This window comes from Falco peregrinus, chromosome 4, assembly GCF_023634155.1.
Source record: "Falco peregrinus isolate bFalPer1 chromosome 4, bFalPer1.pri, whole genome shotgun sequence".
Taxonomy (NCBI): domain Eukaryota; kingdom Metazoa; phylum Chordata; class Aves; order Falconiformes; family Falconidae; genus Falco; species Falco peregrinus.
This window is the reverse complement of record NC_073724.1, coordinates 102,421,278-102,439,155: the sequence shown is the minus strand read 5'-3', so window position 1 is coordinate 102,439,155 and position 17,878 is coordinate 102,421,278. Positions and strand designations below refer to the sequence as shown.

Genomic DNA, 17,878 nt, shown 5'->3' with positions numbered 1-17,878 from the left:
TTTATGATCTTTGTTTCTTATTTCTATTTTATTATTGTATTAGTCATTGCAGCAGTGCCTGAAAGATCTAGTAACGGAGCAGGGGCCTACCATGTTAGGGACCATGCAAAACCAGAATAAAGATATTTCAGCCCGTAACATAAAGATCTAAAGAAGTATTCTGTCGATATTCACTTCTTGAAGTTTTCATGTTTTGTTAACGTACATTGCTCAAACCTTTGTAACTCTGATCCATAATTTCTAGTTCATTTTATGCAATTCACTTATTTAGCTGGGATTCATGTATACTATTCCAAAAACATCTAAAAATCTGTCTTAATTATGCAAGACAGATGTTGAACTGTTCCTTGACCGCTTTGTCAAGTCAACTTTATATGCACAGTATTTTGCAGATGGAAGCAATTTTACTACACTCAGGATCTAAGCCAGGTAAAGGCAAGACAGCTTCAGCCATATTTACACTGAGCCGTTGCTATGAATTTGGGGGCAGAGGGAGAAGGAGGAAAAAAAATAAAAGGGAGAAAAGGTGGCACTCATCTATAGAAAGCGAGTTTCTGTTGACACTGGATTATCAGATTAATTTTTTCAAAACTTTCTTTTCCTGACATTCAGAGAGTTCTGAACTATGGGCACAGCAATGTTTGCAAAGCATGGAGAAATCCTGGAAAAAAACAAAGTACACAGCTAGCGTTTCAATGATTTGTCATTTTTCATCTTATCACTTACAACAGGATAGTCAATATCCATTTCCTTTCATCTGACCTCAAGTTTTAGATAAGTTTTCCTTTTATCATTACATTAATGAGAAAGACAAATCATAGTCGCAGCAATCTTAACCTGATTTGTTATAGAACATTTCCAGAATCTTGTGCAATGTAAGCCTTCCCTTCATATTCATATAATTTTAAACTACCTACCTTCTGCATTAAGATGCATGGTTTCCAGAGGTCCAATAAATGCGTATCGCATTCCCAATCCATCAGACATCACAAGGTCTAGATCAGTAGGAGATATTACCCCTTCCTAAGTAGGAAAAGTAAAACAGGAAGGAATATTTGCGAATCTTTGGGTTTAATGCAAAATTGCCTGCTTTTTGTCTATAATTACAAAATTACAGAGGCAATAAAAACTAAGGCTAGAAATAGCAGTTCGCTTGCAAACAGAAACACAACTGCTTGCCAAAAATGTCCATTATGCAAGCTTTACACTGAACCATTTGGAGTGAGTATAAGCACTCAGTCACATCTCAAAGATTATCAAACTTCATAATACAAATAAACTTTGATATATTTTGACAGTATCTTATTTTTAAATGTATAAATTAATACACTTTTTCACATAACATGTACTATTTGTACACACTCGTTTGCCTGACACTTATTACTTACTGTAATTTATGGATTAAAACTAAACTGAGATGTTTAGGTCAATGAATATACTTTTCTCTCAGAAACTGAGAAGCAGAGAACACGACACTTAATAGCACGTGACCAAGAAGAGTTTATATCAATTCCAAGTACTATACCAGCCCTTTTAAATACAGGAGTTTTGGCTAAATCTTACACCTCCCTTCATATTCTCTTAGTGCTGGATTTTTGGGCAGAGTCACAACTGGTAGAACAGGGGTGCAGCAGTGGGTACTACACCTGTGGCCACCTGCAAAAAAGGCTGGGACCAAACACGCAGGCAACGCAGCTGCCACTCCCTCCCACAAAACTCACTGAACATTCAACCTGTCCAGCCTCAACCTGCCCAGGTTCTCAAGTTCATTCCCAGCCTCACATCTCAGAGCTGGCAGGATATGGAGCATGCAAAATGAAGCATTTCTCCTGAAGCTGAGCACTGCTGTTCCACCCACATGGTAGCACTCACAAGAAAGCCAACGCCCCCATCAGGTCAGGGCAAGCACGCAAAGGCTTGCAAAAAATGAGTTACAGTTCATTACCTTAACAGATTTACTTGAGAAAAATAATATTCATTTTACAAGGTTGTTTTCCACCTACTAAGACCTGTTCTAACCACTTCCATCAGATAAAGCGTGGTTTCAAGAACTTGTCTTCTTTATTCCCAGAGACGTAAAAAACATTTACTTCTGGTTAGGAAGGTGCAAGAGATGCTGTACTGCTTCTGACTTGCCTTCTCACCCTACCTTGAGGTGCTCTCCCCACTCAGTGCCTCTTTCTCCATAAGCCCCTTTGAGCTGCAGAATGCAAGTATGTGTACTCATCTGCCTGGCCAAAGACATGTCTTTTTCTGTTAAATTTCCCTCTCGCACAGCCCTGTCTGAACGTTCCTTTATATCACACAGCGATGAGATACGAGTTACAGGCATACAGGACAGGTCTCCTGACCTGTTGTGGACATTGACATCTGAGCTAGACATCTAGACTCTCTTTATAAACGCTAGGGAGAAAAAGGAAATCAGCATCCTAAAGCAGGCACCCAGAATAGGAAAGATGAGTTGTGTCCTAAAAGGGCTTAATGCTCCTCACCAACTGAAAGACGAGTAAGGAGCTTGGATGCCAAAGTCCACATTTTAGAAATCCCATCTTAAGTCAGCTGAATCCCACCCCGTGGTGCTTCCTGTGTGCAACTACTACACAATCTACTGTTACTTTAAAAGAAAATTATAAGCCAAGGACCAACATAACTTCTACAGCGGGTCACAGACAACAAGTTTCTTCATCTCAGGTTTAAGTAGTGCCTTCTATAAGACTCAACCTCAAGTCTCAGTCTGTTAGTAGGCATTGCTCCTATAAAAAATAAGCCTGGCTGAGTCCCTGCTGCAGGTGGCTTTCGAACTCCATCTTGAAAATGAAGTAATTGTTAAGATCTACCCGCCATATATGGAACACAGAACTCTGGTAACAATTTAATTTGACAAAAAATGGCAGGGATAAGGAAGCATTATTTTCTTCAACTTAAAGGTAACGCATAGGCAAGGTAAAGTAACTCACCTAGAGGCAGACAGAAAGGTCTGCATAAAGATAGGACTAAACGAAAACCTCAGACAGCATTCAGATTACAGACCAGTGTCAGTTTAAGTAACACAGGCACCATACATTCTGTGGAAGTTTTTTTCCCTTGACAAGGCAACACAACCTCTCTGAACAACATCAAAGTCAATAAAAGTGCACTTCTGCTGGGCTTCAACCAAACAATGAGTTATACTGGTAAAGCTGTGCTTGGTGAGTATTTTTTTTTTTCTTTCTTCCTGGTTGACATGGATTTGTGAACAAAAGATTAACCACAAGTACCAGACAAGCATTTGAGCCACAGCAGCAGTTAAAAACTGTAAAATATAACATTAAAAAGTTAACAGGCTCTTGAAACGCTTCAGAATCATTGCAAATTAATTTACAAATTAAAAACTATTTTTTTTTTTTTTAATATCATAGTCCTTGGTACTGACATTTGAAGATCAGGTACCCTCAGAATCATGAGATGAATGCTTTGCTCTTGATCTTTTGACCATAGTCGTAATTTTGTGGTTATAGCTGCTAAAAGGCAAAAATTGCTGCTACCAGAAGGAAAACATGACATATCCCTCCAGTTGAGGGATATATTATTCTATACACAAGCTCAGTTTCTCCTTGTCACAAAGACCCTCTTAAAGAAAAGCCTTTAACTATTTCTCTTCAGAAATTAAAAACACATAAATAAGAAACAAGTTAGACCATCCTCCCCTAGGGAATAACCCTACTCCCACTTCTGTTAAGGAGCTATGTTGGTGTAATGATTCAGCAGGGTGGGTGCAAGGTCAGCAAGGTGTCTTCCACAAGGATAGGTGTTTATGCTAAGAAGTAAATGAGTTCCAACCCTGTTTCATTAAGCCTAGGTGTGAAACAGTCCTCCCAAGGAGATTTTCACCCTCTTCATCCCGGGTAACCCTTCACATAAGCCATCCTCTCAAGCACGTATCAGAGGGAAAAGGAAGTGTGTTGAAATTTACCAGAAGCCTTCACAGCTACAGAATTAAGATCTTAATTTAAAATAAATTTCACCAATATCCTCAGTGATACCAACGGCCAGTCAAACTTCAAGGCCTAGACTAGCTCAGAATCCTTCCCACTCCTTATTGACACCATTTATATATCAAAATCTCATCCTCCTGGAGATTTTAATTTCTTGTGATGCCACAGTACTGTCCTAATACTCCTTCAGTATTTTATTAGCACTTCTTACTGTGCAGGGACCCTTTTCTCTTTTCCAAAGACCTGTAGCAGTTCTGCAGTCTCCACCTTTAGGTTCTGACCCAACCTGCCTGGTTTTAATCAACAATCTTTACATCTGTGAGTCACACCCACATCGCAACTTCTGTCACTGACTTGGTTTGTAATCATATTAAATGTGACATGGCCAAAAAAACAATCTTACTTTTTCTCATCCTACCAACTCACCTCATTCTCCTACTCAGTTCCAGCTTGTCTATAGTGTTATTTTGGAGTCCACTCCCTTCCAGACCACCTACTTACTCTCCAAATTTGCCATTTCATCCTCTGTATGTCCCAAATCCAGTATTGGGTTTTTTGATTGCCACTAATACATGCATTCTCTCTCAGCAGCATTTGTTACACCCTTCTCTATCACTTCAATCAAGTCCCTTCCATTCACGCCCTGATGAGATCTTTTTCCAGTCCTGTCATTCTGAGCATATGACTTTTCTCCCAGATCCCTCTCTACCAACTCCATCTCTTTCCATTTCATCATGTTTGAGAAACTTGCTGTCCTACACACTTCACACCGCCTTAGCTTGCTGGCCCTTATCTTCCTTCTTCCATGACACCCTCACTCACCTCACCCTGTAAGAAACACATAGTATCAACACTGTTTTTCTCCTTGGCCCTTTAAACTTCCTTTTATGATAGCCCCCTTTTATGAGACACTGTAACTAGATGTTTAACCCTCTACCTTATCTTTGATCTTTTGGAAAGGTCTTCTGGATAATGCTATAATACAATTATTAATAATAAGGAATTTGGAATTTTAAAAGTCTTGCCAGCATTTAAAGACTGCCAAGCTAGTTAGCTGAGAAGGGAGAGGAAAATTAAGTAGGGATTGAAGCCAATGCACCTGATTACTGTAAGAAAAAAGTAAAATGGACACATACCAAACCATGATTGTTTATTTTCCAAAAGATTAACAAAAATAGCAGGGCTGCCCATTCTTCTTGTCTTTTACGATGACTATAACCTAAATTAAAACCCAGTCTTAAAGAAAAAAATATATTAAGACAGCATCAAAAGCTTATACAGTAAAAAACAGAGACTCATAAGACATTAATCATATGATCCATCAAGCAAAGTAGTTCTAACAGGTTCTTAAAAGCAGCTGAAATTCTGAAATTAGATCAGGGTTGAAAAACTGCCATGCTCTCCTCACTATCTCTACTGCTGTATTTCATGACCTCCTTGTAAATTCCAGGTGATGCTTAGAAAAATATTTCACCAAGGTAAGATTCCACTCAGTAATCCACAGTAAAAACAGAGTCCTAGATATTCAGAGTAAGGTTTGAGACTTCTGATCTAAAGTGTTCGTGAAACTGGCTGTTATTTTCTGGATGACCAGAGTGTTCCCACGATCTGCTTTTTCACAAAATAAATGTGGAGTACGGAGAGACAGAGATAACTAATGCAAAAAGCTCCTGCCACAAACACCTGTGTGAAAGTAAAAACAATGTTCAGCATTTGCATGACAACATCTTGTCAGGCAAGACTAACTCAGACCCAGAATGAAACATCTCATTGTAGCACTCTTGCCTCAAAGGGGGGCACTTGCTTGAATTCTTTCTAGGCACATAAATCAATCTATGGCCTTTTCTTCTAAGTTCTTGTAAAGTGGAACTACTGCATCCTTAAACCCACTTTCCTCATTATCCACACGGTGAAAGTTCTCAGCACTCAACTTCATGTCTCCAAACGAGTTTTCATCCTCCTACTTTCCTACAAATTGGGATCCTAACCTTCAGGCCTCCTAATTTTTCACCACCTTAAATCCCTACTTTCTGCTCTCACATTTGGCCCAGTCCTACATTCGCAGCATATTTTTTGTGTGTGTGTGCCCAGCTTCAAACTTCCAGCCTCCCTGTGTATGCTCCTGCGGACCCCAGCACCTTTAGCAAAGACAAACTGTATACCCAGTTACTCATTGCTACTTTCATCGCTTTGCCCTGAATTACACTTCTCTCTCTGCTCCAGCATCCATGCCCACATGCAATTTGAGCACCATATAGTCAGGGACTGAACCCAACCTGCTGGCAGTGCCTTACCTCAGATCCCTGGCTGCGTTAGCCTCCCCCCTACACTTGAACCCACATGACAAAAGTTGGTGAGCCCCACACATCATCCAGCAAGCAGCTGTGTTTACCACATTGCTTTCTACACAGCCCCATGTTCATGCTCTGCATTAAGAACTCTTCTCCCATCGTAGGATCCCTGCTCCATGCCCCACCCATCACACATGCCAACACAGTACTGCTAATGTAAAGAGACTGGCAGGCTGTCAGTTGCTGAGCTACATTTGGGAACTAAAACATATCCCGCAAGCTGCTCAGTCCATCTGCAATGAAAGTTTTCCAGATAAATGTTGTCAGTGTAGCTGTACCTGCATGTCTGCGCTGCCACCAATGACTTTTTTAACAGTACATCAATGCTTCTATGAGAGAAGCTTCCACCAGTTTCTTGAATGGAGTAAGCTCAACGGACCCAAACGAAACCCCAAAAGAGACTATCCATGCAAAGGTGTCTGAACTTGGGCTTTGATAAAAGTATACATGCACAAATGTACATGTATAAGATTATTCTTTTGCCATTACTATAAATATTTCTGTGTCAAGGACGCAGATGAGAACTTTCAAGCCTGCATCTCAGCAAAGTCCTCAAAAAAGCAGATAGTTGTTTACATAAAGGGGCTTCAAAACACTTGGGAGATTGCTGTTATGCTTCTCTCCTGGCTCACACATAGCATTTATATCTGAAATGTTTATGTCCTTGTTATGTGGCAAAGAACTGACACAGTGCAGTGCAAATACAAGAGTCCTCCAGCAACAGCACAGATTTTTCTCAGGCACTCTCCATGTTAAAATTAAATAAAACTTATAACAGAAATAGGAGCACTGATCAGTTCATGATGCTAACTGTAGGCATACAAAGATTCTTGTTCAGACCTTTACAACCACTAATAAAACAAGTAAGCTTGAAACTATCTTTTACGGTTCTGTCTCAGTGTTCTTTTACAATAGTCAAAAGCAATATACGATGATTAGCATAAAAATAAAACTATTTATGAATACTGTGGTATAAGAACATCAGTGCTCTGCATCCAAGTTGACTTGGGTTGCCTCATGCAATATAAACAATTTATCTATCTAACCAAAATGACTACACTATTAATCCTTTTGTGGACAAGAATGCTTTACTGATATGTCTCTCCTGCTAATATTCATAGTTTATCTTTCAGATAGATTATCTTACCAGAAGAAATCAATGCAAGTAAAACTTGATTTTTAGGAGCCTCTCAAAGACTGACATTTTCAACAGCAAGAACTGAAAAGTGACTTAATCAGAAGCAAAAATTATTTTTCCTCACTTTGAAAGTGGAAAACACCAAAAGAACATGACTTGCAATAAAAATGACAAAGTTGGCAGCACAACAGTAGAAACACAGAAACTGCCCAAGGCCAGCAGCTTTCACCTAACTGCAGTGATTCTCCTCTCATCAAAGGCAGTGTGTAGCCTGAAGTCACACAGCTGAAACTATACACCTTTGATAGCTGCTATTTGTCCAGGCTTTTGGAATGGAAATACAGCCATCAAAGTTGTTAGGGTTTAAATGTGGTTTTGCCCGAAATGCAATAAAATTATACAAAACCAGAACAACTTGAAAACTTTGATGATGCACAACAAAAGTAACTTTCGTTACCTGTCAGTGCTTCAAGCACTATTTTGTTACTATCCACGCACCAGCACCCAACACAAAAGCATCCATACAGGTTCATACTGAAAGGTCAGCTCAGATCAATACCACTTTTTCCAACAGTAGCCCAGGAAGTGTTCTTACACTCTTTCCATAAAGAGTGTAAGAAAACCAAATAGAGAGTGATACTTTCTATGATATATACTGCCTCAGCTCCCAGCAGTCCAGTCTTTGAGACTGACAACTGGAGGTCGCTTGCTTCTGCAGTCTTCCTCTAGCATGAACATGTCTAAATGTTCCCTGAATCCATTCATATTTTTAGCATCATAGATTTCTATGGCAGCCACTTCTGTAGTTCAGTTCATGCTTTTCAGAGACATGAAAGAATCCTACTAGATTTTTGAGGCATTACTTCCCTGGATACCTGTGCTGACCAAGAGCACTGTACCAATATACCTACACGCACAGACTTACTGGTCCAGTTTCCCAATGACTCTTTGAACTAGTTTTAAAAAGAGCTAAGCTGTAAGTGCTGGTTTCCATTTCTGCAGTATTATACTAATTGTTGTGTAAAAAGGTGCCTAAATCAGTATTTCATCAACTTGATATTTGAGTTTTGGGGTTCTTGCATAAGTTCCATTTCTCCTTCATAGTCTGTCATTACTCATTTACTCTTTCCTCCTCCAAAAATCTTGTTCTTAGCATGACCTGTTCTATGACAAACCCCTTCCTTTCAAGGAAAGGTTACTGTGTGGGAACCTCCTGAAGAGTGAACATTGCAGTTCAGCTAGCTTTTTACCCATGGACTTACTCACCTTCCTTGTTCACATTTTTTAGTAGTTGTTTTTACATTTTTATTCTCAAAAATCTTTTTTTTCACCAGTGTTATTATGGTTTCAAAAATAATTTAGATTACTATCCTTTCTATCCTGTGTCTTTCAACATTACTACAGCTTTCTGAAGGGGTTTTTCTTATCATATACTTAAGACTTACTATTAACTTTTTTAATAATATAAACTTTTTTTTTTAATTTAAAGAAATATCCAAAAGGAGGTCTGTTCCTTCCTAACAAGATTGTTTTACTTATTATTATTCACCACATCCTTCATATTGTTGTAGCTAACTACAGGTAAGCAAAATCAGTTCAGCAACTATGTTTAGATACTGCTTTGGAAAAAGTTGCTTTGCTTATGTTAACAACATGTTAGTTGAATGATCTTTAACTGTATTTGTGTGAATGGTTGTTTCAAACAGCTTGAAAAATCAAAACGTTTTCCATGAAAAAATTAAGTCCTGCTCAAGCCCAGCTGAATCTCTTCTCAACAGAATAGCAATAGACTCATAATTCAGCTCTTCCTGATGAAAGATCAGACCTTGCAGCACAGAAAAGGTAACTGTGGGAAAAGCTGAAGGGGCACAAACAAATGATTCTCAGCTAGAAGTCTGAATGGGCAGGAGGAGGAGAAATCTGTCTTTACCTACAAGTATCAAATAACTGTTGAAATTGTGAGTGCAATTCCTGAAAGGCCAAAGAGAAACCCATTTAAAATATTATTTTCATAACCACTGTACAGCAGGCCAGCAACATTCAGAAAATAACAGGAAATTATGAGACAACCTAGAAAAAAAGAAAAATCACTACTTTGGTTTCTGTGCTTTTAAGATTGTTCCTTAGATTGCCCTGAAAATGACAATATTCTGAAAAGAAAGCAGAATAAAGAATAGTTGTTACAACCATATCACTTTGGTTTTGTCTGTCTTTGCTATTTATAACTGGCATTGCTTCTTACTGTTAATTTACATGTTAGTACATATTTCACGTTCAAAAGGGACAGTTTAACAAAGATGACACAAATTTAGGGGAAATTTAAATATACAATCTTGCTTGTCACATCTACAAAACTGGCAGTGTGTGTGTAGAAATCAGAAAAAAAAAAAAATACATACACCCACAAGCCTCCAGGCTTCACTTATCACTGCATACTGGAGCCGATTCAGAACAAATCCCTCAATTTCTCTGTTTAGTTTGACAGGAGACTGACCAATCTTCTTCATCAGGGCATATGTTGTTTCTGTAGTAGAAGGATCTGTTTCTGGATGAGGAACAATTTCAACCAACGGCACAAAGTAAGGTGGGTTTACCTCAAGAAGAAATGCAAAAGAATAATATCAACTATCAACAGGTTAACAAAACAAGTTAATATAAAGCATCCTCATAGCTTGCTACTAGCATGGATATTTTCCAGTGAACACAGTAAGCCTGATGATCTTCAGACCCTGAAAACCTTGAACAATCCAATAAAACCTGGTGCATTAATACAAATTTTAAAAAATATTTAATCTTGCATTAAATTTAACTCCGTTTAACCCCAACAAAGTCCATGGAGCTACACTAAAAACGACAGCACTCAAACAGTACTGGAAGATTTTATGCTCACTTGAGTAACTGACGTTTTCTCAATACTCAGACTGTTTGTTGTAAGATATTTGGTCACCACCTGTCTTTCTAAAAAACCCAAGGCAATTCCTTTTTGATATTCAGGAACTCTGTAATAAAATTATTGCTAAACACCACCTGTAAGATGCAACACTTAATAGATAAGCTGCTACTGGCCCAAGCCTGTAAATATAGGCTAAACACAGAAATCTTTAACAGATATCACATAAAACATACTGTGAAAAAGTTGCAGAACAGGTTACCTTCAAACACTGTACCTACCTAAAAAAAAAAAAAAAATTTACCTCTCCCTGAGTCTTCCCAAATGTAATTTCACATCAAGTAAAGACCTTTGTGTCATGTATTTTTGAAGTAATAAATAAAAAATTCTAAAGAACACCATAGAAACAGCTAAAAGGTCTTCAGGTCATAGTATTGCAGGCAGTAACTTGGCATGCTCCTTCCAAAAGTAGCAGTCCTCCAGCCATATTCTTAAAGTGTTAAACTCAGCTCTCAGTCTAGTTTTCAGGCAACAGCAGTTTATGATGTTAGCTCCTTCTATTAGAAACAACACTGACATTCAAAGAATGGTAATTACATACTGATTCTTTCACCATGCTCCCTTTTAGTCAACTGCCCTTAACTGTGCTCATGTAAATGCAAGCACAGGATTTAATCACATCAACGTGCAAACAGTCTTTCCTCTCTGCATGTTCTTTCTTTTCAGCACTTACACAGTTCCCTTTACCATATAGTCTGACCAACACATAACCTGACGCAGGTTACATCTGTTCTAACTGCTGATGTCACACACTTAGTTCCCTTTAAAGTGCCTTGTGTTCTAACATAACCTCTCTCACGTCAGTTTCTTTGGCAGTGCCACCACCAACGCTAAGAACAGCATGATGGACACTGTTGCAGGTGTGGTGCCAGGCAATTTAGCAAGACCCAAAACACTGCAAGCACCAAGTCGTTCACTGAAGGCTTTTCTAACCCTTAAGTATATCACAGGTCCCAATGAGGAAGAGGGCAAGTTAATTGTTGAGAAAGACTGAAGCTATTATAAATTTATTCCAAGATCAGTGTTGACAGACATCTTACTGAAATATTCTATTTCATGAACTTGGCACAGTGAGTATATGGGTGTGTTCATGATGAGACTTAGGAAGACAATATTTTTTAGGAGTGAGAGAACAGATGTTGGTGAAAACTAGAAGTAGTAATAGCTGGATTAAATGGGGCATGGGATGGGGGGGATATTTCTAAAAATGAGAAGCCTTTCTTCAGAGAGCAGAAGAGTTTATCTTACCCTAAAAACATGAAAGCTAGGAAAAATTATGACAAAGTAAACGCAGAGAAATAATTAAGTTAAACAACAGCTGCCAACAAACATCAAATTAATTTTAATGGACTATTAATAAGATTGGAACAAAAATTAGAAGACAACTTCCAACAGGAGTAGTGGAGTTAAAAAAAACACAAAACAAACCACTAACAGATACAGCTTAATACATTTTTAAGGTGATTTGATTACATAGTTTCCTGTACAGCAAGGACTTCGCTCAATAGCACAGACCCTTCAAGCTCCATATTTCTAGCTGTGTGACGTAGCAGGCATATACAGTACATGAGAAATCAACTGCTCTGCAGAAGACCTGTACCAATACATTGCCTGAAACTGCTTGCAGAGAACAGCTGTACCCACAAGTATTGTGTGCATGCCTATCATACATCTGTGCTATGGGATTTCATTCATTTTTTCTAATTACTGAACCTATTGCTGTTAAGCAAAGGGATGAGCTCCTTTCTGCCCTTTGGGCATTTCATTTCATTTCTCCTCAACACGCTCACCTGTGCCAGAGGCTTTACAACTCTAGCTTTTAATTTTTCTGGTATATCAAATTCCACAATTCTTGTTTTCACAGTATCTTCCAGAGCTGCTTGCTTCCTGCAGCCACCATTCCCAACGTCCTGCTGTCATGTTCAAGACGTTAGTAAGGACATGGTTAAACCAAAAACCACCAAGAGCCAGTAACTACTACAAAGCAAGCATGTTTCCTGATATAACAGATGCACAAAGGCCCCTGGAAAAGTACACTAGTGCACAGCTTCTCCAGTAGACTCCCCTTTGAGTGAATCTGAAATTACTAAGAAAACAGTCTGACTTGCCCTTCAAAGCCATTTCAGAACAATTAGATATTTTAAGGCACTCAAGTATTTACTTTGGAAAATACATATGTCCTTACAACAGCAACCTAGACAATGTTTACAGAGGGACGAGCTACCTTTTCTAGATCTGATAAAACCTGGTTTCAGCAGTGGCTCCTTTAAAGACTGCAGCTCAGACTAAACAAAACAAGTTAACTGGTATGTACCAACTCGGGAAAACAGTAAGAAAGAGTAACGTAAAATCAAAGACTGACGAGCAGTCAGAGAATAGGCAGAAGCCCAGGAATTGGTTAAAAAAAATAGATCATAGCTATAGTTACTTAATACAAAAGTCTAGAAGAGACATTATTTCTTCTCTTGCGCTACAGAAAGTTACAACCCTGGAAATACGAGATAAGAAACTACTGAATTTTAGACTGGAGAAAGACTAAATGTAGGCACAGATAGGTAATTTGAAGTGTATCTTTTTTTCCTTTTAATTAAAAAAAAAACAAAGGGGGGGTTGAAAACAAAGAAACCAATCCTTTTGTTCCTTTTGCTTCCACTCACCCAACGCACAGTGGTGATGGTGGAGGAGCATCAGGAAGGGACTGACCAAATGCTTCAACACTACAGCATTAGGCTACAGGCAGCTACAGAGACATTACAGTAAAGTAGTGCTGTATTTTTGTATTCACACTGCCACTCTTAAGTATGCCCAGGGAATTAACATTTACTTTACACTCTGAGGGATGCCCGGGAGAAAAAATATGTAGTCATCAAATTGCAGACAGCAGAGCAGTACCTTTCTCCAGATAGTGCAAACCTTCGTAACAGTCCTCTTAACTCATCTGTCAAACACCAGACTAACATTAGGCTTACAAATTCATTAGCTGTTGAGGAGTAGAAAACGGAAGCAGTAAGAATCCCAGTGATCAAAACAAAATGCTCTGCCATGCTGAGGAGAGATGTGATAAACTGCTGTCTGGCAGCCCCACATAAACCTCTACAGAGGCTCACAAGTGCTTCTCAGCCTTTCGAGGTTCTGCTGCCACCTCTAGTCATGTCATTACTGCATCACTGCCCTGTCCCAGCTGGTCACAAAACATGCAAATTCAGCTCCAAGTACAATTTGTTCTACTTCATCCACCTGCTTTTCCTCTTTAGGCATACCTGCTTCTGCATCAGAGGTCTGATGAAACCAGAGACAAAAGCTCCCATCTTTCATCGACATTACCTGACAAGCACATGCAGCTCACTGTTTGGATCCTTAAGGTTATCCAACAGCAGCTGAAGGGACACTAGAAAAGACTAACAATGCCACAAGCAGAAAGTAGGGAATTTTACAGGTTTGTCTTCAAAACACAGAATTCCTCCATTTTGAGAGCCAGCAGTCTGAGTAACTCACAACAATATGAGCACAACAGCTTACACAGAACATACCTTGAGCCAACAGTATGAAACATGCATATATCCTCTCAATTTAGATGCTGCTGATCACAGAATGACCAGACTACAGCTTTTCAGAGAAGTCAGGCCCCTGCACACTAACAATGACACACAAGCACTCCAAATATCCTTCTGTATCTCTCAGCCTGCAGGGAAGAGTCTGGGATGCAGTTTAGTTAAAGACCTGTAATACTACTACTACTACAAAAACAAAACATGCCATCATACTTACAGGATGTGACACAATACACTGCTTAACATGTTTAAGGCCAGTGAACAATTTGCTGGGTAAGAGACAAGAGGTTGAGCTGCTCAAGATAACATTGTCACCAACAATAAGATCTAACTGACTGAAAATCTTCTTTTTCAGTTCCAGGCTCTCCGGAGTGCACTCCTGGAATATAAACAAAAACCAGTATTAGAAGTCTTCTAGTTCAATAGTATTTACCCATGTATTTCAGATTTCACTGATCCCACCTTGGCATCTAGGAACACAGCACAAGCCACCTATTTTTATCAGCCTACATATAATGCTAAGCCATATCACAAAAATACCTTCCCACATATAAAGGAATGGAAAACCCTAGAGTTTCTCTATATTAGAAGGTGGATCACCTTGTACCACAGGAGATTCCACGCAAAACAAATGGTTCTGCTTTGTCTAAAACACAGACTTCTACTCACGCAGAGATAACATAGTACGGAGGAATAAGACCTGGTCGCATTTTTTTGTTTGTTTTTTAAGAGACTCCCACATGACAGAAGTCCATATTCTCTCAGACAAGATGGAAATAAATAGGTGCATCTCAAAAGACAATAAATTTACAGTACTATGGCAGGAGATTCCAAGGTACAGTTCTGGAACCGGCACTGAAACAACTCTCAGTGACCCTCACACTTAAAAAGCTCAAACATCTCTATTCATTTCAACTCCAAGAAAGATTTCTGAAGTAGAATGCATACTATCAGAACTTCTCACAAAGCTATTGAGCATGTTCAGCTCTGCAGTATTGTGTGAAATTTCACATGTATGAGCCAAGAGCTACACTCTACAGTCATTAGAATTTCAAAGTTATCCCCAGGAGCTACCTGAAGGAAAGCATGGAGTCCACCAGTCTGGGAACAACAAGGACATGGTAGAGTAACTACAGTGGATCTCCCCACAATCAACAGGAAAGACTTCTATCTACAAGAAGAAAACAGGGGAACAAAGCCAGCTTGTTTTCTGGGTTTTTCTTGGAAAGGTTTAAAAAAATCCAAACAGGATATAAACTTGCAAAACTTCAGCTTTACAACACACAGAAAATACCCACTCTTTTCCAGCTCTAACCTATTCCCACCTGTCATGCTGAATTGCACATGAGGGTCGGGGAAAAGACTATATATTTAATATAACCCAAAATGTGCATTTAATACCTGCAGCTTCAGACAGACTCTGGCAGATATGCTCAGGGCCAGTAAATGGGTTAAAAGTAATTTGAAATCTTAAAAAATAAGCAAGTTGTGTGGAACAGTACTAGAAGTTCCACGATGCAGACGTGATAACCAGGGTCATTTAAGAACTCCAGATAGAGCCCAAAGTAATAAGACAGCCTTATCAAAACAAAATGATACTTTGCTTATAATTCCAGGATCCCTCCTTGTTGGTTAAGTTTAAATAGTTTCTTTTAGTAAAGCCAAAGTTGGAGAGAATTCTGCAGATACTGTTCAAGCTAATAAAAGAGTTGCTCTGAATAGGGTTGTGAACTTGAAACTCTAAGCCTCCTCTCACATCAGATGATAACCAAAAAGGCAAACTGAAATCTGCTGGAAACTCAAGCCTGCTACGGTTACATAAGGTTTCTGAATGAGCTATTTGCTTGAAGTTACTTGTATAGTGTCACAATTGTATTCAGGTTGTTGGACCACTGCAATAAAGTTTCTGTCCTCAAGCATGCAATTATTTTCTCAGAGACACCAATTCCCTGAAGAACAGGGGGAAAATTAAGCTCTAAACAATCCATTAAACAAGAACCTCGCTTGCTGTCAGTTATGGAGCCTGGAGAGGTCTGAAGCTATTCTGTTTACCCTGAGAAAGAGAAGATCAAACAGTGAGCAGATAAGGTAAGTTTTAAAGCTACCACAGTCTTTCTCAAAGAATCAGTGTAAAAAGGTTAGCATACACCTCTACGCATTTTAAGTGACACTGTATATTTCTGTGCCCTTTTTGTAGAGAGCATACTTCTTGTTTGCAGTGAACAATACGCCTTTATTCCAAGGCCTGAGCACCTGAACAAGGTTGCTACTAATCTGACTTCCAATTTAAACTTTATAGACATCTTTTTTAATTGCCTGATCAGAACACAACAGTTAATTTTTCAAACCCACCCCCTGGAAGAGTTGCATTGAATTAAAGGCTTAAAGGTAACAGACATTACACTATCCAAATACACGTTCAGAGAACACACAACAGTATTTGACCAGCCTATGAACTCTTAAAGAACTACACAAAAATAAACACATACTAGACTCTCTTATTAGCAGACAACACCAATACAAGGCAAGGTTTAGCTACCCCAATTAAAAAGTTACACCTAAATGACACAACCCTCAAATGCTAGTACATGGAAAGCTACAGAGTTTTACCTGTTTAAATGCAGCGTCTCTTAGTTTTCGTACAGGCCTCTCCCACCATGCTACCCACCATCTGTGCTCGCACGTGTGTCCACATTCATCTAAGCGCACAACTTCATTTACCTGTATTTAAATGCTGGCATCTACCCAGGTTCTTCCTATCCTTTCTCAGATATGCCAAGCTAGCAACTCACCTGTACACCACCTTCTAGGAAAACACTTCCCAAAACACTATCTTGCAAAATACCTTCTCCTTACACTAGCAATGGGAATCGCTGTGAAAACCATGGGCTGGTTAGCACTGGGAGGCAAAAGAAACAAAGCATGGCCTGAAGAAAAGCACTGCAACACAGTGGTATGGCCCTAAAATACATGGCATTGTCCTATATACGGCAGTATAAGATGAAAGCCAGAGATTTAAACTGGCATGCAGAAGCTCAAAGATCAGCAAGCATTCAGCAACAATCTAGCTGCTTTCTGTAAGGTCATCTAGAAATGGCGTCACAAGGAGCAGCATCAAGCCCTCTCAATAGCAAGTATGGAGCCTGGCAGTAGTCACCAAGCATAAGGAACTGTTGAACAAAGAAGTTTGAAAGCCACAGCTGCACAGTGATGAGTTCCTACCTCCTGACTAGATTCTGGCTGCTGCATATTAAAAACATAATCAAGAAAACATTTCTTGCCTGGAAATCTTCATATGAACGTTTATGATAATGTAAATTCCTGCAATTGAAGACAGATTAATCTTGAGCTCTTCTAGAGCCCCCTTCATTCCAGGGCTGTATCTCACGTCATAGGATTCTTTCAAGGTGATTTTGGTCTGAACAGGCCAAATTTCTCTCCCTTGTAGTCCAGGGCCATGATCCCACTTTTTGTCTGTCATCTCCTGTCAGGATCCTCAACTCCACCATCTCATAGTTCCTGTAGCCAAGGCTTCACCCCCAACCTTCAAATTTCCCATCAGCTCTTCCTTGTTTGTAAATATGAGGTCCAGCACTGCATGTCCCCTCTTCTGCTCCTCAATCACCTGTGTCGGGAAGTTACCATGAATGCATGCCAGAACCCTCCTGAATTGTTTGCACTTTCCTGTGCTGTCCCTCCAGTAGATACTGATGTGGCTGAAGCTCCAACCATGAAGACAAGGGCCTGCGAATGTGAGGCTTCTTCCAGTTGTCTGAAGGCCTTTTCTTCTTGATCAGGTTAGCCTGTAGCAGACATCTACCACAATGCCTCCCACATTGATGGTCCTGTTAATCCTGACTCATAAGCTCTCAACTGGCTCCTCATTCAAACTGGAGCAGAGCTTTGTGCATGCT

The 17,878-nt window shown here is 39.3% G+C and overlaps 1 protein-coding gene across 3 annotated transcripts in view; it reads right to left on the bottom strand.

Moving 5' to 3' along the window:
• CRYL1 (crystallin lambda 1) overlaps positions 1-17,878 on the bottom strand; it is a 62,052-nt gene that overhangs the window by 18,879 nt on the left and 25,295 nt on the right. For 2 of the 3 annotated variants that reach the window (XM_027789092.2, XM_013300687.3), the window contains 3 exons: positions 14,182-14,343; positions 9,863-10,057; positions 918-1,023 (listed from right to left, as the gene is read on the bottom strand). In XM_027789092.2, the coding sequence (XP_027644893.1) occupies positions 918-1,023; positions 9,863-10,057; positions 14,182-14,343 (463 nt within the window). The remainder of the gene's footprint in view (positions 1-917; positions 1,024-9,862; positions 10,058-14,181; positions 14,344-17,878) is intronic. The other variant, XM_027789097.2, reaches the window with a different exon arrangement.